Below are 21,301 nucleotides of genomic sequence, written 5' to 3' on the forward strand. Positions count from 1 at the left end.
GGGTGGCTGTTCAAAGCAGCCTCAGGGCCAGCCGGGGCCAGCGCAGCGCTGTGACTCAGTGAAGAGCTCTCTAGTCTGACCTCCTGGGTTTCCTTTCCCTTTTTCTCTTTAGGCTGTTGATGATGTCAAGAAAGGCTACATCAAAGCAGAGGAGAAGTCCTACCAGTTACAGAAGCTGTGTGAGCAGAGAAAGATGGTCATGGTGAGTTACCCTACCTGTCCTGTTGGCTTTCCTTCCTGTTTGGAATGCTGTGTCTGGAAAGGAGGTGCTGGCACAGGCTGCCCAGGGAGGCTGCGGATGCTCCGTCCCTGGAGGTGTTCAAGGCTGGGTTGGATGGGGCTTGGAGCAACCTGGTCTGGTGGACGGTGTCCCTGCCCACGGCAGGGGGTTGGATTAATGGCCTTCAAAGGTCCCTTCCAACCCAAACCCTCCTGTGCGCACAGCCTTGAAAAACACATCTGTCTTTCTTGGAAAGCAGTAACCTTGGAGAGCCATGAGGTGTGGGCTTAGTGCAGGAGGGATTGGCAGGGCGTGAAACACGCAGGAATGCCAGGCGCAGGGCTGGGGCGTGCCCGAGGGTCGGCCGCTGCATGAACCAAAACCACCCCATGTGCCTGGCGCATTTGAACGGCGGCTCGTCCTTGGCAGGATCACCCATTGACTCTGCTCCAAACGAGGCAGCGATAAAACCTTGTGGGTTATTGCTGGTGTTGAAAGGTGAGGTGCTTAACATGTGGTGTAGCAATCCTTCACCTGCAGCCCTTCGGGGACGGCTCTTTCTCCCTAGTAATTGGGAGGCAAAGGTCTCTTTCTGCTCCAGACTGCCTCCGAGGTGGTGGTGCTGGGCTGGCCGAGGGAGCGGTGGGTCCTGGCCCGCTCGTAATGTGAGTTGCTGCCCTCTCGGTGCCTTAGTTTCTGGGGTGTTTTGTCCAGCAGAAGTCTTCGCAGATGGCAAATCCTGTGCCAGAGCTCCATGTCTGGTCAGGGATTTTCTGCCTCTTACCGCTCTGCCCAGCGAATGCTTGGGGGGTTGGTGTGACTCGATGAGCCTGCCTGGCCTGGACCTGGGGGAGCGAAGGGGATACCCTGAGATCATCTGCCTGACGCAAGCTTGGCTTGAAGATCAAACAGCAGAAGATTCTGACTTGTAAATAACTTTCTGGCTTGCTCGGGGCTGCTGGTACGGAATGAATGCAGGCTGCCCTTTCCCTGACTCGCTGCACCCCGCCTGCCTTCTTGTGGCCAGCTTGGCTGCTGTCGAAGAGCAGGGGCCTTGGCATTCCCTTCTCCAGCCTGGCTGGTTTGGTTGGACCTCCTCAAAGCCTGTGTGGCTGCAGTAGCTCTTGGAGGTCCCTGCTGGGGGACTACCTTGGGGTGGACACCAGAAGGGTCGCTTGAAATGCTAAGCCAAGAAGGTTAATTATCAACTCATGGTAAAGATCAGTAAATAGACGCTTCCTTCTGTGGGTTCTCTCATCGCTCTTTTGTTTCTGCTCACCTTGCTGGCTTTCTAATGACCAAAGAAAGATCTGAAGCTTTGGAAATGATATATCACAGCGTGTGTGTGTGTATATATATATATATATATATATATATATACACACACACACATATACACAGACAGACATACACCAGGTGTAGTAGGGCCCTGGTCTGGCAGGAGGTCAAGAAGATGATGTCTGTGTCCCAAAGAGCCTGTGAAGTCAAAGTACTTCATCCTCTACATCGCCCCATGTTATTAAGGGTCCTGCCTGGAGCACCACACTTGAGAATTTGACGTCTTCCTCTGGTCTGGATGTGGCTTGTTCCGTGGTTAAAGAGTCACTCCAGGCTTTGTTGTAGTTCTGCCCTGCGTAAACCTTTCTCACGTAATGAGAGGTTGCAGGGCTCTGGAGTACCAGCCCTTGGAGAAGCTGCTGGCTTCTTCCATGTCCAGACCTGTGACCCCAAGTGGCCGGCGCTTCTCCGGTGTTCTCGCAGCCCTGCTTTGTCGGGGCGACACTCGGGAGGAAAGGAAGAGCCAAAATACCTCTTTGGACCTTTCGTGAGCTGTAGCACTTGCATCGAAGGACTCAGAAAGCCAGATCCCACGTCTGCCCGGCAGGCCTCGTTGGTCTCGTTCAGCCTGTAGCGATCCGGAGGACGGCTCTAGTGAGGGTGCTCCGTCCCGGCGCTGCTTTAGCTGTTTGCTCAGATCATGCCCTTCCCAGGGCAGCGTGGTCGTGCTGGTCGGCGGCTCTGGCTGCACCAGCTCTCCCAGAAAGGGCTTTTGGCGTTCAAGGCCACAAGGAGCTCTGTGCACGTCTGGGCGGATCCGTGTTTTGGGGAGGGAGGTTGAGCAGCTGGAGGGGTCTCCTTCCATCCCCTAGCCCAGTGCTGCTGCCGGGGGGGGGGGTGGGGGGTGGTTTCCTTTGGGGAGGGGATCCAGCCTCCCTGGGCTGGGGCAAAGCCAGGGATTTCCAGGGGGACAATTAGTGCTGCGGGGTGTGAGCAGCAGGACGCAGGGCTCCCCTTCCTTCCCTCTGGGCAGGCTAACGCCCGCGGCTTTCTCTCCGCAGTATTTAAACATGTTACGGACGTGTGAGGGTTATAACGAGATCATCTTCCCCCATTGCTCCTGTGACTCCCGGCGGAAGGGGCATGTGATCACAGCCATCAGCATTAAGCACTTTAAACTCCACGCCTGCACGGAGGAGGGCCAGCTGGAGGTAAGGGGGCTTGTGCCTTGAGGTGTCGGGGAGCTGGGCTCAGCCCTTGGCCTCCCCCTCGGCTTTGCACCAGCACCGTGTCCCTGGAGCTCTGGGGCTCAGGGCTGCTGAGAGGCCTCCGAAGGGGTTTGGGCAGCGGCTGGGAGCGCAGGGGTTTACCTGGCTGCTCTGTGGGCCTTTCAAAGCTGCCTCCCCAGCCTGTCGCCGTCCCCGCAGCAAGGCCGTCGTCAGAGGCATCCTCGTCCCCCCTTTGTGCAGCTTCGCTTTTGCTGCCCCAGCTGCTGTAATCCTGCCCTTCCTGAGCTCTGGCCTCACCGGGGCTTTGTCTTCCTTCAGAACCAGGTAATAGCATTTGAATGGGACGAAATGCAGCGGTGGGACACGGACGAAGAGGGAATGGCGTTTTGTTTTGAATACGCACGAGGCGAGAAGAAACCCCGATGGGTTAAAATCTTCACCCCCTATGTAAGTACCCCCTGTTCTTCGCAGGTTCGCTCAGGAAAAGCCCAGAGCTTGCTGCTTCTCCTTCTAGAAGCTGGGGGAGCAGCACCCTGTGCTCCAGCTTCTTGGCCAGGAGGTGACAGGGGCCGGTGGCCACCAGGAGGAGTCCACGCTCGGGGCTGGGAGCCAGGGCGGCTCTGGGGCTGCTGCTCTCAGACGCCGCTTTCTCTTTGCAGTTCAACTACATGCACGAGTGCTTCGAACGGGTTTTCTGCGAGCTCAAGTGGAGGAAGGAGGTAAGAACCCGTAACTGCAGGGAAACGGCTTCACCTTTCACAGGAGGCTTTTAGTGGCAAGCGTTTCTGCTGGGTCCTTAGCAGCTTGTCCAGGGAGCGATGGGATGCTTAGAGCAGCGATACCGGGTCTCTGGGGAGCGTGGGGGGAGACCGGCTGGCTTTCAAAGGCCTGGGTTCTGTGGGGGGAGGGTGTTCCATGTCGCAGCTGGAGCAAAGGAGCTCCCTGTGCTGGGAGAACCTCGTGCAGGTGTGCCTGACCAGGATAACCAGGTCCCAGGCTGTGCGAGTGTGGCCAGTCGTTCCCCGGCATCTGTTCGTCCTCCGGAGAGATCCTGCAGGTTGCTGAATTATTCAGAAAGGGTTGTGAGAGCCTCCGGCGGAAAGCTGCTGAAAAGCACAGAGAGGTTGTGGGGTTGTTGGTTTTTTGGGTTTTTTTCTGAATCCCAGCCTGAGGTGCCTGCTCGGCCTTCTCCTGTCAAAGCTGCGCTTAGACCTGGCTCTGGGCCCCGGGCGGGGCGATGCATGGAGCCAGCCCGCCCTGCCTTCTTCATCCCTGCTGCTGCGCTTCCCCTGTCCTCTCCTCCCACTTGAGGGAGACGATTATCACCTTGTGTCCATCTGCTGCTCCTTGGGGTTGCCCCACATCTGTCATCCCCAGGGACTGCTCCCCTCAGCTTTGCTTGTGGGAAAGAGGGAGAGAGCAGCTAGAAAAGCTGCGTGCCGTCAGCTCGCTTGGCCGGCCCCGGGGTGCTTTGGCCAAGGTTCGCCCTGTGTGTGCTACTGAATCACCATCCCGTGTCTCTGCTGCCCCAGAGATGTTGCTCTCCCTTGTGGGGTCAGAGATAAGCAACCGTTGGAGGCTGGATCCTCTCTTGTTGCTCTTGATCTGATCAGTGCTGTTGGCGTCAGCCCTCCTCTCTGCTGATGGCTTGTCTCTGCCAGCTGACGGATTTGGGTACCTAAAACAGAGCTTAAACGCAGCAAGTCTGAAATGGTGATCCAGGAAAATCTGCCCTGCAGCTGCCTGGTTGTGGAGGCTTCTAAATGGGAACGGTGCCTCCCTCTTTCCCTACCTGGAAGCTTCCTACCAGCTGGGCACTGGCCCGGGGCAGGGGTGTTGGTGCTTATCCTCGGCGTGGCTGGGATCCAGGGTTGGCACCGTGCTGGGTGTGGGAGGCATGCTGGAGACATGCAGAGAGCGCAGTCTGGACCGCGGCAGCTGTGCTCACCGGAGGACGATAACAACAGGAGGGAGAAGTACAAGCCTGGAAGAGTTTTCCAGGAAATAAGAAAATGGGATTCTTGACTTGCCTTAGCTTGAGGGGTGGAAGCTGAATCTCCCATGAGTGACCAGGGATCTGCAGGCAGGCAGGGGCAAGGAGACCTCCTGGTGCTGGACTGTGCTCCGGAGTCCGCGGGGTCCCAGATCAGCCTGTTTTGTCTGGTGGGCGGTGGCGGGAGCAGTGGTCAGGAGCCCCTCCGGAGCCCAGACCGCTTTGTCCCAGCCCTGAGCCTCACAGGAGGGAGGCAGAGAGGCTCGATAGCGTGTGCTTACACAGTTTGGCGGTTCGGCTTCATAAAGCACCGAACGCTCCCCGTGCACCATGTGTGGAGCCAAGGAGCTTGGCTCTGGGGTTTGTGTCCCAGCTGGGGGTGACCTCTCTGTACCACCGAGCACCAAAGCCTTTGTGGCTCTTGCTACGTGAAGCAGAAGCTGCCCGAGTGGGTTGCCTGGCTTATTCTCTGAATCCCAGCTCCTCCATAGCTCCCCGTGTCCAACATCTGTGGAGCACCCTGGATCCCATCCCGATGCTCCAACACCAGCTGTTCAGTCTCCTCCCGTCCCCCCCAGCTCTGCTTTCTTATTTATACCCTTTTTTATTTTTTTCCCTTGTAAAGGTGGAGGAGGAAGCAACAGACAAGGATAACAAGAACTGCAGTAAAGACAATATGTGCAGCAAGGTAATTGGGCTGAAAACAAACAGCATCTGTGCTCTCTGAGCCAGCCTGGCTGCTCTGCTGCGGACGTAGTGTCCCTCCTGCTTCTCTGCTCCAGTTCCTGTTAGCGTAGGACAGTGTCCTTTCGTAGTGGCTTCTCCTTGGAGGGAACCCGCAAAGTAAAATACCCTACTGCTGCTTTTCGTGGGATAGAGATGGCTTTGCGCTTAAAGGCCTCTTTCCTGACGGTAGAAACACGTGGTCCCGACTTGCCTGTCTCCTGGACTCTGCCAATCTTTGGATGACCTGGAATGTGACGCTGCAGCTGATGGCTGAGCTCCGAGCCCTTCACCTCCCCGGAGGAGAGGGAAAGGGCGCAGTTGTAAAGGGGACAAACGCTTTGGCTCTGCACTTCTTTTAAAGGACGACAGACTTGATCCTGCAAGCTGCAGGCTAGTGGCGCGTGGTTTTTCTCTTTTGTTGTTCTGCAGGGGTGGAGCAAAGACCTTTAGAGATTGACAAATGCCGTTCGCAGCGCTGCTTTAACAGCAGGGAGCACAAACACTTGTGTTGTAGCACCTCGTAAACGCGCCTCTCTCCTCCTGCCGCTCTCTGCCTGGCCTTTTTCGCATTCAACCTGGACGGGATTTAAAGCTAAACACTTTAAATTGCTTCAAGATGCACCAGGAAGCATCCGTGAATGTCGCCTGCCCGTGTCTAGGATATCTTCTTGTAGGCTTTTATCCCAGCACCTTTGCCATAGCGTACGCGTGGAGGCGGCTTGCAGAGAGCCATCCAGCGCTGCGATGCCGGCACAGCGGTGTGTGCCGAGCGCCGCGGCCCCTGTGGATGCCTCTCTGCAAGCGTGAGGGCTCGTAGCGTCCTCCGCAGGGATGCGGGAGTGCCATTCGTTCCGCCACCCTGGACCCAGCACTTTGTCATACTCCCACTTCAAATAGTACTTCTTTGCTCAGGCGTCAGAAATAGCTGCGGGTTATTTAACTTGTGAGAGGGAAAGCGCAGTTGTGTGTAGCGGAGCTGAAAGTTGTTAACCCCAGCGGTACTGGTAGGTGCTTCTCTCGGGTAAGAGTTGTGTGGTGTTGGCTAGAAAGTGTTGGACATCAAAGAGGGCAGGAGCCCCCGTCTGACTGATCCGAAAGCTGTAGCAGGCGGTGTGGGATATGTCGCCTGTTCAGAAAAGAGCTGTGAAATGTGGGGGTGTGGGAGCCTGCCGCCCCGTGTGACACTTCCTCTGCCAAACAGATCCTGTGCGATAACGCTCCCCGCAATCGCGCCGGGGTAAACCCTTGAGACCTGAAACGCCGAGCGTGTGCTGCACGGGGCGTGTTTGAGGAGGAACAGGCAAAGGTTTTGTGTGCAGTCACGCATCTGTTCCTGTGTTGCCCCTTCAAACGTAAAAGTGGGTGTTTGATGTCTTCTCTACAAAGCCTGGAGACACCGAGAGGGATTCTCCCGTGCTGCTCGCAGGTGAACAGGGCGGCTCTGCAGAAACAAAGAGCCGCAGTTTGCTGTAGCCGCGCTGCGGCTCTGCTCCTCTTCGCCTTGCTCCAGGCGGGCCCGCGGGAAGGGACTGAGGATTGTCTGGCTCTGGAAGTTAAACAGCCTCGTTGAGCGGGAGAGCTGGTGGGTGAGTCAGGAGAGCTGGGGGCAGTGGAAGAGCTGTGCTCGGAGCTGCTGGCTCCCAGGGACTGTGTAAAACTTGTCCCTTGCTTAGCCCTGGCAGCAAGCGAACCAGTTTCCCTCCGGGGAGGAGGAGGAGGCGGCGGCAGTGGCGCTGGGGGCGGCAGACCTCCCTGGGAGGCTTTGCAATCCGCACAGCCACGCCAAGGAGCGAGCTGGGCACTGCGAGCCAGGCGCTGGGCTTTGCACCGTGCCCTCTGGACGCAGCAAAAGCCGCAAGGAACAGCCTCTGCCATCGCGTCCCCCCTGCCCGCCGCAGCCCCGGTGCCGACAGAGCCCCGGGAAGCGACGGGAGCCAAGCGGCAGCGGCCGCCGTGCCAGCCTGGCTCGCTGCGGGTTGCTCGGTTCTGCTTCCCGCCGGGGCCGGTGCTCCAGGGCTCGCGTGGCTCCCGGCGCTGGCTGAGCATCGCCTCTTCCCCGCAGCCCATGAGACGCCTCTTCCTGGGCCTGCAGTAACGGCTCTGGAAACGGAAACCAGGGCAATTGCTTTTCCTTCCTTCTTAAATCAGTTGTTCCTCAGTACTAAGCATCCCATTACTTCCCTGCCAGGGAAATAGATTTTTCTCACACTCAATTTATATGTGTCTGCATGATTCCGCTTGGCGTAAGGAGACGAGCCCTCGGCTGTGGCTCCGGGGTGGTGCCTCCCCCGGGCTGAGCTTTGTGGGTCCCAATTCAGCTCCCAACACCCCCCTCAGGGCACGGGGCACCCCCCAAATGCTGCCTGTTCTGACCGATCCTGTCTCCAGCCTTAGGGGAGGGAAAGCTGTTTGCAGATCAGGAGGATTTCTGACCAGTCACTTGGTAATTTTCCCTCTCCAGCATAAAATAAAAAGATTGATGGAATTTGGCAGATACTTTACAGATATATTTAGTGCTCTGTAAACTGCTGACTTGCCTCCCAAACCGCAGATGCTGGCTGATAACGCTGGGTGTGCTCAGGAAGAGCAGGTTTGAGGCTGAGCTGGTCTGCCATCTCGCCGAGAAATAAAAGCCCGGCCCTTTGTGGGACCCCTCTTGTCCCCGCCGGGCGCTGAGGGGACGTGGTGGGCCCATTGTGTCCCCTCCCCAGCGGGTGCACGGCTCCGTGGAGGCTGTGGCTGGCTTGCTGCAGGTGATGAGCTCCCTTTGGGGCTGGCGGGGGGGCTCGGACCTCGTGGGTGAAGTCGTGGTAGGGGGACTGTGCTGTGGGGCAGGGGGGGCAGTCGCTGGTGATGGCACCAGGGCAGGGGGGACGCAGGGAAATGGCTCCATCCTGCTTTCAGGAGAGCTGAGCTGCTGCTCGGCTCGGCTTTGCTCTTGCAAGCGTAATGTGGGTTACGTGCAGCCTCTGGCCCTTTTCTAGGGGGAGGGATGCTCGGGAGAGCGAGGGGCTTCCTGCGGGAGCCCGTCCCGGTCTGAGGGCTGCCGCCGGCCTCCTTCCTGCCCTCCTCGAACCTGCTGAGCTCCAGCCCTGGGGCTGAGCCACCTTCCTGCAGGGCGTTATTTGCCTCGTCTGGCCCCACGTGCCGGGAGGATTCGTTAGCGCTGGATGTGCCGGATTGAGGCTTCCAGCCAGCGCTGCGGCTCTCCGCAGCCGCGCACCCCAGGCGGGAGGACCCCGGCGTCTCTCAACCCTCAGCGCGTCCTTATCCCGGAGCTACCCCCGGCTCCGGGGACCCCTCCAGCCTCCGCCGGGACCGCTCCTCCCTGCTGCTGGGAGGCCGGAGGATGCGGTGGGGCAGCACGGGGTGCAGCAGGACCATCCCTTGCCACCTGGGATCTTCTCCCATCGGCGCTGGCCCGGAGCAGGGTGGCAGCAGACCCGTCCCCGCTCGGCATGGCCCGGTGGGTGGCTCCCTGAGCCGCCCCTGCCAAAACTGCTCGGCCAGGAGAGACCCATCTACGAACGGGTGTCTAAATCCCGCCTGCTCCATAAGACCCGGCTCTCCCCAGCTCTGCGCTGAGCTGAGACCCTCTCCCCTCCCGGGGGCTCGCAGCGGGCCGGGACGCAGCAGCGGGAGCTGGAGCTTGGCACCGGAGCTGGGATGTGACACACGTTGGCACCAGGAGGGCTCCTTGCTCCTGGAGCATCACCTTGGGGGCAGCTCGCGGGGGTGTAGGATGTGGTTTGGCTGCCAGCCCCTTGGCTCCTTGCCCTGCCGGCTGGGGGGCAGCCCGGGGGCCGTTGCCCATCGGATCAGGTGCAGAGGGGCTCTGGGGAGCTGCGGGCCGTTTGCCCTGCGGAGAGCCCCCGGCTTCAAGCGGTGTCAGCAGCAGTGCTGGCCGCCCCCAGGCCCAGGTGGGGGACAGGCAGACCCCCACAGGTCACCCCCAGCCCCTTCTGCGCTCACAGGGCTGCGGTGGGGCTTGGTAGGAGTCGGACCCGGCTCTTCCCGAGTGATGTCGTGCTTTTAATGTCCTTTTTCTTCTCTTTCAGAATATCTTTCAGATGGTCAGGTCACAGCAGAGGGACGCGGCCACTTAGCCCCTCATCATGGAAGAACGTAAACTTCCCCCCCCCAATTAACACTTAAATTCTGTTATCGTATTAAAGCCCTTAAACTAAATATTATTAATAATAATACCATTTGTGAACTTCATGTTTATGGAATTAAGCAACTAGGATAAATGGCAGGCTTAGCCGAGAAAAGAGGGGAAAACAGTGTTGGATGGCAGAGGAACCGCCCGAGGGTGTTCTGTCTCTTCCTTCCGCTTGGGTCCTGTTCCAGAAGATGGACTGTGCTTTTATTTTTTACAACTGGAACTAGAAACGTCATCCATTTGCACTGTTCAGACATATATATGTATGTATGTAAAAAAACAAAACCAAATCGACCAACAACCACCCCTAAAAAGCTATATATATATATACAAATACTGTGCACGTATATACATATATATATTTCTTTTAAAATTTCATATCGGTGGCAGTACCTTTTTTAAGCTTGCGTTTTTACACGCATCTCTCTTCCCAACCCATCGTGTTTTTTTTAAAAACTAACTTTAGAGAAAAAAAAAACAGCAAAAATGGAGGAAAAAAAAAAAAAAAAGCGGCAACATTACAGGGAAATACCTCTCCTGGCACAAGGACCTCTACACGTTTACAAGCTCTTGACTTTCTTTTTCTTTTCCTGTGTTCCGGTTCGGTTCTGGGTGTTTTCATGTGGACTTTGAGCGACGGTGGGGCCCGTCCAGCGCCGGGAGCGAGGGGAGCCCGGCGGCGTGGCCGGGATGGGATCTTGCAGGTTCCAGGATCCGTCCCCTCGCTCCGGGTGGCCGCCCGCTCCCCTCGCCGCCGGTGAGCCGAGACCCTCGGGCTTTTTGGAGGAAACGGGAGAGCGCTTCAGCCAGACGGAGGAGGAGGAATAAGGTAGAAAAGCTGCTTTCCCTGGCTTGGGGCTGGTTTCCGCGTCGCTCCCCCAGGCAGCCGGGAGTCCGGGGGGCTTCGGTGATGTGTGGGCGACGCTGCTCCCCCCGAGGGACGGGACACGAGCGCGGAGCTCGGCTGAGCGCCCCACCGGGCACCGTGGGCGCGGGAGGGCGGCGATGCCAGGCGGGGAACGGCGGCCGCTTGCGCCGCGCGGTGCTTTGCCCTCTCCGTCGTCTGCTGGGATGGAGCCGGGAGCGGCGGGAGAAGCCACGGGGAGAGGACGGGCCCGTGATGCCGCCGGCGGAGCGGCTTGGCACGGCCCTGGCGGGAGCCTTTGGCTGCCATCACCCCGGCTCTGGCCATTAAGGAAAAAAAATTAGTAATAGATTTAAAAAGCCCAGTGGGGGAAACGCCGTCCCACGCCTGCCCCAGCGCCGCGCTGCCGGTATTCCCGGCCTCGGGGGGGGCTGGGGGCGCGTTCCCGGTTGGTGCCGGGGGCTCCGGGAGAGAGCGAAGGCGAGGGCTGGGAGCGGGGAATTAATTACTCCAGCGCCGAGAGTAATTGGATTTGCGCTGGGCCGTGTCCCTCGCCCCCCCGGGGCCGTTGTCCTCGGGTGCCCTGGTAGCCCCGGGGGGGTGGGGGAGGCGCGGGGACCCCCCTGTCCTCACCAGCCCCCGGCAGAGCCCCCACGCCGGGGCTCACCAGTGCCACGAGCCGGTGAAACGTATCCCCCCCGCCCCGATTTTGCTGCCATCCACATCCTCTTTAATTTATTTGAGAGAACTCTTAATTGTCTTTTCACTGCAGTATCTGTATTTTTATTTGTGAGTCAGAAATGTGAAGAAAACGGGGGAAAAAAAAAAACCTGCAAAAAGAAGATAAAAAAAAAGCGCCCCCCTCCCCCCCTTCCCTCCCCCAGCTGCTCCCGGTGTTTCATTCCTTGGTCTCTAACCATGCCGGTTGTTTGGTAAAGTCACTTAGTGTAATTAATTGTAACATATTCTTTTAAATAAATTGATTTATTGATGCAACTACTGGGAACCGTGGCCGCGCTCCTTCCCCGCAAGCGCTGGGTCTGATCCTGCCCAGCTCCCTCCCCCACCCCCGTACCCCTGGGGGGGCTGCGGCTACGTCAGAGTCTCCTTTAAGCTTTTTTTTTTTTTTTTTTTTAAACTTATTTTATTTAGACAGAAAAAAAAAAAGAGAAAAAAATAAATTATCCAAAGTAACTGCAATAAATAGCAAATAAGTTAAGCAGCGGCATCTTAACCGCAGACGTCAACTCCCGGGGGTCTGCATCCCCCCCGCGCTAACGGCCCCGTGCCCCCCACCCCATCCCACCCCCTAAATGAACTCAGCAGGTACCAAACCCCCCAAAAGGGGGGGAGAGAGAGAGAGGCCTGGCCCCCGCGCCCCCAACCACCTTATTTACAGCGGGGAGCGGCGGGTGTAAACGTGGGGCTGGGGGATGCCGGGGTGGGGGCACCGGTCCCCTTTGGGGGGATGCCGGGGGGCACTGGCCCCATGGGGGCAGCTGCGGGGCTGGTGGGTGCCGGACACGGCCCCATTTTGGCTGGTGGGTGCCCGGTGGGTCCCGGCTTCGGCCGCCGCGGGTCCGGGCAGCGCCGGAGGCCTCGTGTCCGTCCAGCTGCCCTGGCACAGCCCCGCTCCGGCCGTGCCCGACTCCCGGTTTGGCTGGTGGGTGCTCGGCGGGTCCCTGCTTCGGCCGCTCCGTGTCCATCTGGCACCCAGCACGTCGGCGCAGCCACGCCGGCCACGTGCGGCACCGGGCGCATCGGTTGCAGCATCCCAGTGTCGCAGCATCCCAGTTCTGGCTGCTCTGTGTCCCTGCAGCGCCTGGCGTGCCCCGGCTGTGGCCGTGCCGCGGGGGGAAGCCCCCTCCCCAGGCCAGTGCCGGTGCAGCCGCCGGTGCCCGTGGGCAAGGAGGGGGAAACTGAGGCAGGTTGGGGTGGGGGCAAAGCGGGGTGGCAGTGTGTGTCGGGGAGGGGGTCCCACTGCGCCCTGGCATGGCCACCCAGGGGACCTGGGGGGTGGCGGTGCCGGTGCCAGTACCCCCAACCACAGGTGTGTATCTCCCACCTCGGTGGGACCCCCCCCCTCCCGGGCTTGGAGCTGGTTTTGGTCCTGTTTGGTGAGAAAAAAGCTCCAAGCAGGGTCCCCCCCCGGGGGGGGGGACGGGGGGGGCAGGGCCCTGCAGGGAGCGGGGGTCTGCGGTGGGGGTGGGTGCCCCCCCAGGGCAGATTGGACCCAGGCGCTGGGGGGGTGCTGGCACCCAGGGCCCACCCAGCCCTGCTTGGACTTGGATGGACGGGGGAGGGGGTCCGGATCAGTCCTGGAGGGGGGGTCCATCCTTCCTGAGCATGTGGGGGTCTGTGTCCCCCCCCCAGCAGGACCGAGCCCCCGCGGGCACCGCTGGGGGGGGGGCTGCTCTGCAATAGGGCCGCATGCAAGGGTGCTGCTCCAGAGCCTCCGGACCTGGGCTGGGGGGAGAGGGGGGCATTAAGCAGAGCTGGGGGGCAGGTGGGGCTCAGTGTTGGGGGGGTCCCGGGAGGGCTCACCAGGCTCAGTACGGCCGGTTGGCGTCTTTGGGCCTCTTGAGCTGCACCTTGAGGCGCTTCATGCCGATCTGGAAGCCGTTCATGGCCTGGATGGCCGCCTGGGCGCTGGCCGGGTTGTCAAAGCTCACGAAGCCTGTGGGGACATCAGGGACATTGGGGACCGTGGGGCCAGGGGTGGCCACAACCCTTCCCTGCCTCTGCCCAACAGCCCTGGGGGGCTCTGCTATGGGGCAAGGTGGCCCTGCAGCACCTGGCTGTGGTGGCCCTGGCCCCCCTGTCCTCACGCCTTGGCCGTGGTGGCCTTAGCCATGGTGCCCCGGCCACAGTGTCTTCATGCTATGGTGGCCCTGGGTATGGTGGCCCTGGCCACTGTGTCCCCACACCCTGCCCACGGTGGCCTTGGCTATGGTGCCCTTGGCCATGGTGTCCCCGTGCCTGGTGGCCCTGTGCCCGGTGGCCCTACCGAAGCACTTGCTCTGGTTGGTGGCGCGGTCCACGAAGACCTTGGCGGAGATGACGTTGCCGAAGGGCAGGAACATCTGCAGGATCTCGGTGTCGGCGAACTCCTGGGGCAGGTGGTAGATGAAGATGTTACAGCCCTCGGGGCCTGCGGAGGGAGCAGCGTCACAGCGGGCACGGGGGGCACCGGCCCCGCGCCCCCACACCTGGCCCCATGCGTGTGGGCACCCCGACACCCAGCCCCACGCGCCCATGGGACCCCTGCCCCCCCCCAGGGGCACCCCGAAACCCAGCACCCAACGTCCCCATGGGCACCTTCAACCCAAAATCCCCCTTCCCAGTGGGGCACCCCCGAGCCACGGGGGAGCACCCCAACACCCCCTGATGCTCTGGGGCACCCCAGCCCCACAGCACGGGGCACCCCAAGCCCAGCACCCTGGCAGGGGGTGGTCCCAGGGGACGGGGGTCCCGGCCGTGCGCCCCCAAGCCCAGCACCCTGGGGGCGGGGGGGTCCCGGCCGCGCGCTCACCTTCACGCTGCTGCTGCTGCGGGGGGGGCGGGGGGGCGAGCAGGGGCCCCGGGGGGGCGAAGGCCGGGCTCACCAGCCCGTAGGCTGCCGGGTAGGCGGCTGCAGGGTGACATGGGGTCAGCCTGGCACTGGGGGGTGGGGGGCACAACCACCGCCCCCCCCCAGCCCCTCCCAGTGTCATCCAAGGCCATGCAATGCCCACCCAGTACCATGGTCCCCAGTGCCCTCGCAGCACTCCATGGTGCCCCCCAGTACCTGCCCCAGCCTTCCAGTGCTCCCCCAGCCCGGAGTACCCCCCGATGCCATGCAATGGTCCCCTGCTGCTACCCCAGTGCCCCCCAGTGCTCATCAATGCCCCCCAAGCCCCCCCAGTACCATGTGCCCTGCACTGCCCATCCAGTGCCTCCCAGCACCCACCAGTGCCATGCAATGTCCCCCCAGTACCATGCAATGCCCACCCAGTCCCCCCCCCTCAGTGCTTCCCAGTGCCCCCCAGTTGCCCACCCAGTGCCCCCCGTTGCCCGGGGCCAGACCTGTGTAGTGCTGCATGCCGGCGTAGGCTTGCTGCAGGGGGTCCCCGGGGGCGGCGGGGCTCTGGGCTGGGGGCAGAGGGGGCCGTTAGAGGGGGCAGGGGGGGGCGGGGGCGCAGGGGGGGCGGCGGGCACCTGGGAAGGGGGGGACCCCACTGGCATAGACGGCCTCGGGGGCGGGGGGTCCCGCGGGCTGTGCCGGCACCGGGCTGTAGCCATTGACACTCAGCGGGGCCGCGATGGCAGGCACCGGCGTGGCAGCCATGGCCGGCGGTGTGCTGGTTCCTGCAGGGACACCCGCGTCACCCTCGTGGTGGCACCTCCTCACCCGCAGTCCTCATGTGCCCCTGTCCCCCCCCCCCCCCAGGTAGCCCCATCCCTCCCACGCGTCCCTGAACCAGGCGTCCCCAGCCTGCGATGCCACCGCCACGTCCCCATCCATGGTGCCACCCTCCCTGTGCCCCTGTCCCACCCCTCAGTGTCCCCCTTCCCTGGCGTCCCCCATCCCCACCCCTGGTGCCACCATCGCTGGTGCCCCTCGCCTCCCGCTGCCTCCCTGTCCTGTCCCTTGTCCCCCCATCTCCCCTTGCTGCCCCCATTTCCCCGCATCTCCGCTCCCACCCCCCAACCCAACACCCCCATCTCCAGTGCCACTCTCGTGTCCCCACTGCAGCTGCCCCGTCTCCCAGCACCACCCTGCCACGTTTCCCACCCCTGGATGTCCCCCATATCTTGGGGTCCCCCATGTCCCATCCCCCATGTCCCCCATTCCCGGGTACCCCCACATCCCATGTCCTCATCCCTCGTGTCCCCATCCCCCCCGTGCCAGGTGCCACCTACCTGAGGAGGGGGGCAGGGGGGTGGCGATGAGCCCGTTGGGGTTGACCGTGCCCATGTGCTGCATCTGGACGGCCATGGTGGCCATGGGGCTGAGGTAGGCCGAGTGGGCGGCCACCAGGGCCGCCTGCTGCTGCATCAGCTGTGGGGACAGCGCCTGGCACCGGGCACCACGGTGTCCCCCCCCCAGGGCCCTGACCCCCACCCACCGGGAAGAGAAGCTCCTGCCCCCCCCCCGGCGCTCAACGCCCACTGTCCCACCCTGGGAACGGGGTCTGTCCCCCCAGTGCCACCACCCTGGGCCATGGAGGTCCGTCACCTCCCCAGGAGCAGCACCTCAAAACGCATTACCCCGGTGTCCCCACGCGGGACCATGAGGATCCATCATCTCCCAGCATCTGTCACCCCGGGGTCCTATCCCGGACCACGGGGGTCCCTCATTGCCCCCTGCCCATCACCCGGCGCCCCTATCCTGGGTCACAGGCTCCATCACCTCCCAGCATCCGTCACCCATGTCCACATCCACCATCCAGGGGGCTCATCATCTCCCAGTGTCCATCACCACCCCGATGACCTCTCGCTGGACCACAGCGGGGGTCTAACACCCCCCGTGACCCTCCTGCCCCCCTGGGTGCCCCCTGCCCACCCTACCGCCTGCGTGTAGGCGCTGTAGGCCCCGAACTGGAGGGCGATGGGGCTGAACATGCCCAGCTGGCTGGCGACCTGCTGCATCCGCCGCAGGCCCCGCTCCTTCTCTGTGTCTGCAAACTTCACCACCAGGCTGGAGGACGCACCCTGTGAGGGGACACGGTACCACCGTCACCTGGCCAGTGGGCACCTGCTGGGACCCCCAGGGCCCGACGGGGTGGGGCAGTGGTGGGGACCATGAGGGGGACAATGGTGGTGATAATGGGGATGATGGCGACGAGGGTGACAATGGGGACGATGGGGATGATGGTGGGGACAACGGTGGTGGGGATAGGGATGATGATGGGGATGGTGGTGAGAATGAAGATGAGGGTGATGGGCTGAAGATGTTGGGGATGGTGAAGGTGAGGTGACAGGTGAGGATGACAAGGATGATGATGGGGACAATGGTGAGGCCGATGGTGAGTATGATGGTAGGTGCGTGCGCCAGGCGGTGCTCATCTCACCGGCAGCGTGCGGCTCCCGTGGAGGGCGGTGATGGCGGCCTGGGCCTCCGCGTGGCTCTGGAACTTGACGAAGGCGCAGCCTGGGGGCGGCGGGTCAGGGCCGGCATGGGGAGGGGGGCAGTCGCCTCCCCCACAAAGGGCATCCCTCACCCGGAGACCAGGGCACCCCCTCCCCCAGGCCTCCCCCTGCTCATGGCACCCCGGGACCCGGCCCTGGGCACCTGCAGACAGTGTCAAGGCCACGGTGTGGGGTGCCCCGAGTGCCCCCGTTCCCTGTGGACCCCCTTGGGCCACCCCCACCCCATCACCCCCCTGCTACATGGCCCCCCTGGAACCCTCTCCAGCCCCCACCACAGACCCTCTTAACCCCACCCCTGCCCCATGCCTGTGCATCCCCCCCAGTTCATACCCCTGCCCCACAGAGCCCTCGGGGACCCCCGAGGCCCCCCAGCCCCCCACCTTTGCTTGTGCCGTCAGGCCCGCGCAGCACCGTGCACTCGTCGATGGTGCCGAAGGGCTCGAACATCTTGCGCACGTCCTCGTCTGCCTGCTGCTTGCTCAGCATCCCCACGAAGAGCTTGCGGTCCTCTGTGGGGACGGGGGGGTGGCACGGGGACACCGGGGTGGGGACACCACCCCCACCCCCTACAAACACACAGACTGGGATGCGACCCCCCCACCCACCCACCGGGGACACCATGATGGGCTGAGACCCAGGGATGGGGATATGGGGACAGTGTGATGGGCCGGGACCCAATGGGGACACCCCGCCGGGCTGGGGACACCCCCGGAGAATATGGACACGGAGGGGGGGACAGGGATGGGGAGCCCCTGCCCTGGGGGCAGACCCCTGGGATGAGGACAGGGAGGGGGACCCGCAGGGGGTGGCCATGGCTGTGGAGCGGCCCTGGAGGTTGCAGGGGGCGGGGGCATAGGGGTGGTTTGGGGACACAGGGAGTGGGAGGGGGCCAGGGTGGTGGGGGGTTTCGGGGGGCTGGTACCTCCTCGGCTCTCACTGTCCGCCGGCTTCACTTGGATGGGCCGGTTCATCTGGGGGAGGATGGGGGGGGGGGATGGGGACACAGCCCCCCCCCACCCCCCCCGGGAGGGACCCAGGTGTCCGGCCGGGCACCCCCCTCCATCGTAGGTGCACAGATCCGCCCCACCGCCACCCCAGCACCCCAAAGATGCTCCTGTCGTCATGGCAACCCCAGCCCTGCATCCTGTTACCCGGCAACGGGTGCTGCGGTGACCGCCATGGGGGGGGAGGGGGGGGGGGGCCTGAGGGGCCCCGGTGATGTGCTAACGAGCCCCCCGGTAATTGGGGGGGGTATGAAGCCACCCCCACCCCCCAAGCCTCGTAACCCCCAGAGACCTGGGGGGGGGGGGGGGGGGGGGGGGGGGCGCGGGGGGAGGGCGCTGATGCCTGGTAACCATGGCAACGGCAGAATATGCTCCATGGCAACCGCCTACTCATCCCCAATTTACCCATCCCCGTTGCCCGGCAACGCTGCTGACATCATCAGCGCTCGCTATAAACAATGACGGGGATGGGGGGGGGGGAGATTGGGGGGGGACAGGGAAGGAGGGGACCCCCAGACCTGCCGTGACCCTGCCCCTCCCCCTGTGCTGAGGGGGGTTGATGGGGGGATACGGGTGGTTGGGGGGGGGCAATATGGGGGGATGTGGGGGGCGGTTTCAGCCCCAGCTGACCCCAGGCGGCCCCTTTCCCCTGCCGAAAGCGAAGGTGCCCCCCCGCCCCAGATGGTGTGGGAAATGCCCCCCCGGGGGGCACTAATCCCCCCTAATCCCCCGTGGGGCCGGGATCAACCCCGGCCGGGGGGGGGGGGGGGGGCACGGAGCTGGGGGGGGCACCCGGCACCCAACACCCCAAACTGCCCTGGGGTCCCCCAGCATCGCCCCCGCCCCGAGGCCTGGGGGGGGTCCTGCCGCCCGCCCCGTCCTGCTGCAGCGGGGGCAGCTGTCGGGGCGGTGCCGCCCTAATCCCCCCCCCCCCCCCCCCCAGCAAATCCCCCCGGGATTTACAGCCCCCAAATCCCCAGATTATCCCGGCGAAGCCAAATCTCCCCAGGGCTGGCGGGACACGCGCAGCCCAGCTGGGGGGGCCACCGACCCCCCTTGCTCCCAGGGACCCCCAAACTGCCCCACCCCACCCCCCGCCCCACACCTGGGACCCCCAGACCAGCCTCGCGAGGCCTCAACCAGCCAGGCTGGGGGAGCTGGGGGAGCTGGGTGCTGCCCCCCTGACCCCAGCACCCCAGCAACAACGGGGGGGTGGGGGGCACCTGGACCCCTGGATGTGCCCCCCCGTGGCTTTGTTAGCTCAGCTGCCCGGTGCCCGCCGCTGGCCTGGTGACACTCCGTTAGCGCCAGGCCCTCGTTCGCGCCTGCCCGCCATTTATAACTGCCCCCCCATCACCCCCCAAGGGTGGGACCCTGGACACCCGGGTGCTGCCAAGGGTGGGCATGGGGCCACGGTGGGGTGGGGGTCCCCGCGGAGGGGTGGGGGTCCCCGCGCCCCCACTCACCCCCGGGAGGGTTTTCTGCTCGTGCAGGGCGCTCTGCGCCTTCAGGGCCGACTCGCGGGCGCAGTAGGTCAGGAAGGCGCATCCTGGGGGAGAGAGGGGATGGGGGCGGCGGGGGGCGTGGGACGCACAGCCCCACCGAGCACCTATAGCCTACGTGGCACCCAGCCCCCCCCCAGCACCTAGAGCACACAGACCCCCTGTTTCAGGGGGTGGCACCCCAGGACCCTCCGCTCTGCCCCCCAGGCCTGGGTAGGGGCTGGGTCCCCGAGGTCCCCAGGCACAGGGCAGGCCAGAGGGGAAGGGGGGGGGGAGCGGGGGGTGTGCCCCCCTCCTGCCCCGAGGGTCCCAGGCACAGCCCCCCCCGAGACCCCCAGCTCCACTCCCCGTGGCCCATCACCGCGGCCTCGGGCCCGTGCTCGCCTGTCCCAGGCAGGGCCGGGGGGGGGGGCTGGGGTCAGACACCGGGGGGGTCCCTGCCTTGGACAGACACCCCCCCTCCCCGGGCGGCACAGCTACACCACCGCCACCCCCCCGCCTGTTACAGCCCCCACCCGTCACCCAGCACCGCAAACACCCACCCACGCAACACCCCGCGCTGGCACAGCCGCCCCCGGCCACCCCAGCACCCCCCAGGCCACCCCCGCAGCCGGGCAGCACCCGCCGCGCACCCGCACAGCCCCGGACACGACACCCCACCCCCGCCCCGCACAGCCGCCCCCCCGCCCCCGGTACCCAACACCCGCCACAGGCTGTACCCGTGCAGAGGTAAACCAGGGCTGGGCCGGTACCGTACGTGGGGCTGTGCCCGGTACCGGGGCTGTGCCTCGGGCTGTGCCCGGTACCGTACGTGGGGCTGTGCCTCGGGCTGTGCCCGGTACCGTACGTGGGGCTGTGCCCGGTACCGGGGCTGTGCCTCGGGCTGTGCCCGGTACCGTACGTGGGGCTGTGCCCGGGGCCTGCGGCTGTAGGTTGAGCTGTGGGTGGTGCTCAGGGCCTCCGACCGTACGTGGGGCTGCGCCCGGTACCGGGGGCTGTATGCGGGGCTGTGCCCGACGCCGAGGCCATTCCCGGTGGCGGGGGCTGTACGTGGGGCCGTTCCCGGTGGCGGGGGCTGTTCCCGGGGCCCGCGGCCGTACCCAGCTCCTGTTCCCTGGGGCTGTGCCGGTGCCCGATGCCCGGTCCCGGTCCCCGACGCCCCGCGCCCGGTGCCCGGTGCCCGGTGCCGTACCTTTGTGCATGCCGGTGTACTTGTCCTTGATGACGGTGAGCTCGTAGATCTTGCCGAACTGCTCGAAGATGGGCTTCAGGTCCTTCTCCTCCAGGTGCCGCGGGATCTGCCCCACGAAGAGTTTGATGGCGTCGGGCTCCTTCATGGGGCCGCCGGGGGGGGGCTGGGCCCCGGGGCCGCTCCCGGTGCTCGCCGCGGCTCCCGGTATCGCCGCTACGGTGGCCGGGGCCGCTCCCGCCGCCTGGGCTCGGCTGCCCGCGCGGCTCCCGGTGCCCGGTGCCCGGCCCGGCCGCGGCGCACACAAAGGACGAGGCGGCCCCGGGGCTCGGCTCGGCTCCGGGGACGGGGCGCGGCGGGGCGGGGGCAGCTCTGCCCGGGGGGCGGCGCTCCCGGTAGGTCCCGGCGGGTTCCCGATGGGGCCTCCCGTGCGGCGGCCCCCGAATCCCGGCGGCTGCCGTCAGCGCCCGCCCCGCCGGTACCGCCCGCTCGCCGCCCCGGAGCCCCCGGGGAGGGGTCCGGCCCCGGTACGGGGCGGCGGGGGATGGGGTGGGGTGGGCTCAGCGCCCGGCCCGGCCCATGGCGGCCGCGCTCCCCGAGAGCCCCAGCACCGCCACCGGCTCCGGTCGGGCCCGACCCCGCTCGCCGCTTTTCTTCCGCCGCCGGGGCCGCCCCGCCCCGCCCGGCGCTGATGTCAGAGCGCACCGGGCACCGGCACCGGCTACCGGCGGGAGCAGCGGCACCGGGACCGGGACCGGCACCGCGCACCGGCCGTGCCCGGGGCTCCGCCGCGGGGCTGGGCTGGGCGGGGGGGGGGGTCTCACGGGGAGCGCGCGCACGCGTGCCCGTGCCCACCGGCAGGGGTGCGCGCACGCGGGGGGCGGTGCGGGTGGGGCCGGCCCCGCGTGCCCGGCGCTGTCCCCGGTGCTGAGCGCGAGGAACCGCGCGGCGGGGCGGCCCAACGGGCACGGCGCGCGCCGGGGGGACCCCCCACACACACA

General features: G+C 64.4%; 2 protein-coding genes across 6 annotated transcripts in view; one reads left to right on the forward strand and one right to left on the reverse strand.

Annotated features, from left to right (window-relative positions):
• Positions 1 to 11,469, forward strand: part of SNX27 (sorting nexin 27) — a 34,238-nt gene extending 22,769 nt beyond the window's left edge. Inside the window, exons 8-13 of one of the 3 annotated variants that reach the window (XM_040618608.1) lie at positions 113 to 202; positions 2,560 to 2,709; positions 3,046 to 3,174; positions 3,387 to 3,446; positions 5,346 to 5,408; positions 9,505 to 11,469. In XM_040618608.1, the coding sequence (XP_040474542.1) occupies positions 113 to 202; positions 2,560 to 2,709; positions 3,046 to 3,174; positions 3,387 to 3,446; positions 5,346 to 5,408; positions 9,505 to 9,552 (540 nt within the window). In that variant the 3' untranslated portion in view covers positions 9,553 to 11,469. Of the gene's footprint in view, positions 1 to 112; positions 203 to 2,559; positions 2,710 to 3,045; positions 3,175 to 3,386; positions 3,447 to 5,345; positions 5,409 to 5,636 lie in introns of all 3 variants that reach the window. The other 2 variants (XM_040618607.1, XM_040618609.1) reach the window with 2 other exon arrangements.
• Positions 11,470 to 12,821: 1,352 nt separating this feature from the next.
• CELF3 (CUGBP Elav-like family member 3) lies at positions 12,822 to 20,966 on the reverse strand. Of its 3 annotated transcripts, none has more exons than XM_040618676.1 (13): positions 20,304 to 20,963; positions 19,076 to 19,158; positions 17,528 to 17,576; positions 16,986 to 17,171; positions 16,527 to 16,606; positions 16,024 to 16,167; positions 15,376 to 15,514; positions 14,671 to 14,820; positions 14,539 to 14,604; positions 14,006 to 14,104; positions 13,481 to 13,624; positions 13,018 to 13,150; positions 12,822 to 12,939 (listed from the first exon to the last, which is right to left on the reverse strand). In XM_040618676.1, exons 1-12 carry the CDS (start codon positions 20,446 to 20,448, stop codon positions 13,023 to 13,025), a joined length of 1,413 nt encoding a protein of 470 aa, XP_040474610.1. In that variant the 5' UTR covers positions 20,449 to 20,963; the 3' UTR covers positions 12,822 to 12,939; positions 13,018 to 13,022. The 3 variants fall into 3 exon arrangements, with proteins under 3 accessions (XP_040474610.1, XP_040474611.1, XP_040474612.1); XM_040618677.1 differs by having other exon boundaries at positions 16,986 to 17,114; positions 20,304 to 20,961; XM_040618678.1 differs by lacking the exon at positions 12,822 to 12,939 and having other exon boundaries at positions 13,024 to 13,150; positions 13,481 to 13,583; positions 20,304 to 20,966.
• Positions 20,967 to 21,301: the final 335 nt, after the last annotated feature.

The sequence above is a fragment of the Falco naumanni genome, chromosome 20, assembly GCF_017639655.2.
Source record: "Falco naumanni isolate bFalNau1 chromosome 20, bFalNau1.pat, whole genome shotgun sequence".
Taxonomy (NCBI): Eukaryota; Metazoa; Chordata; class Aves; order Falconiformes; family Falconidae; genus Falco; species Falco naumanni.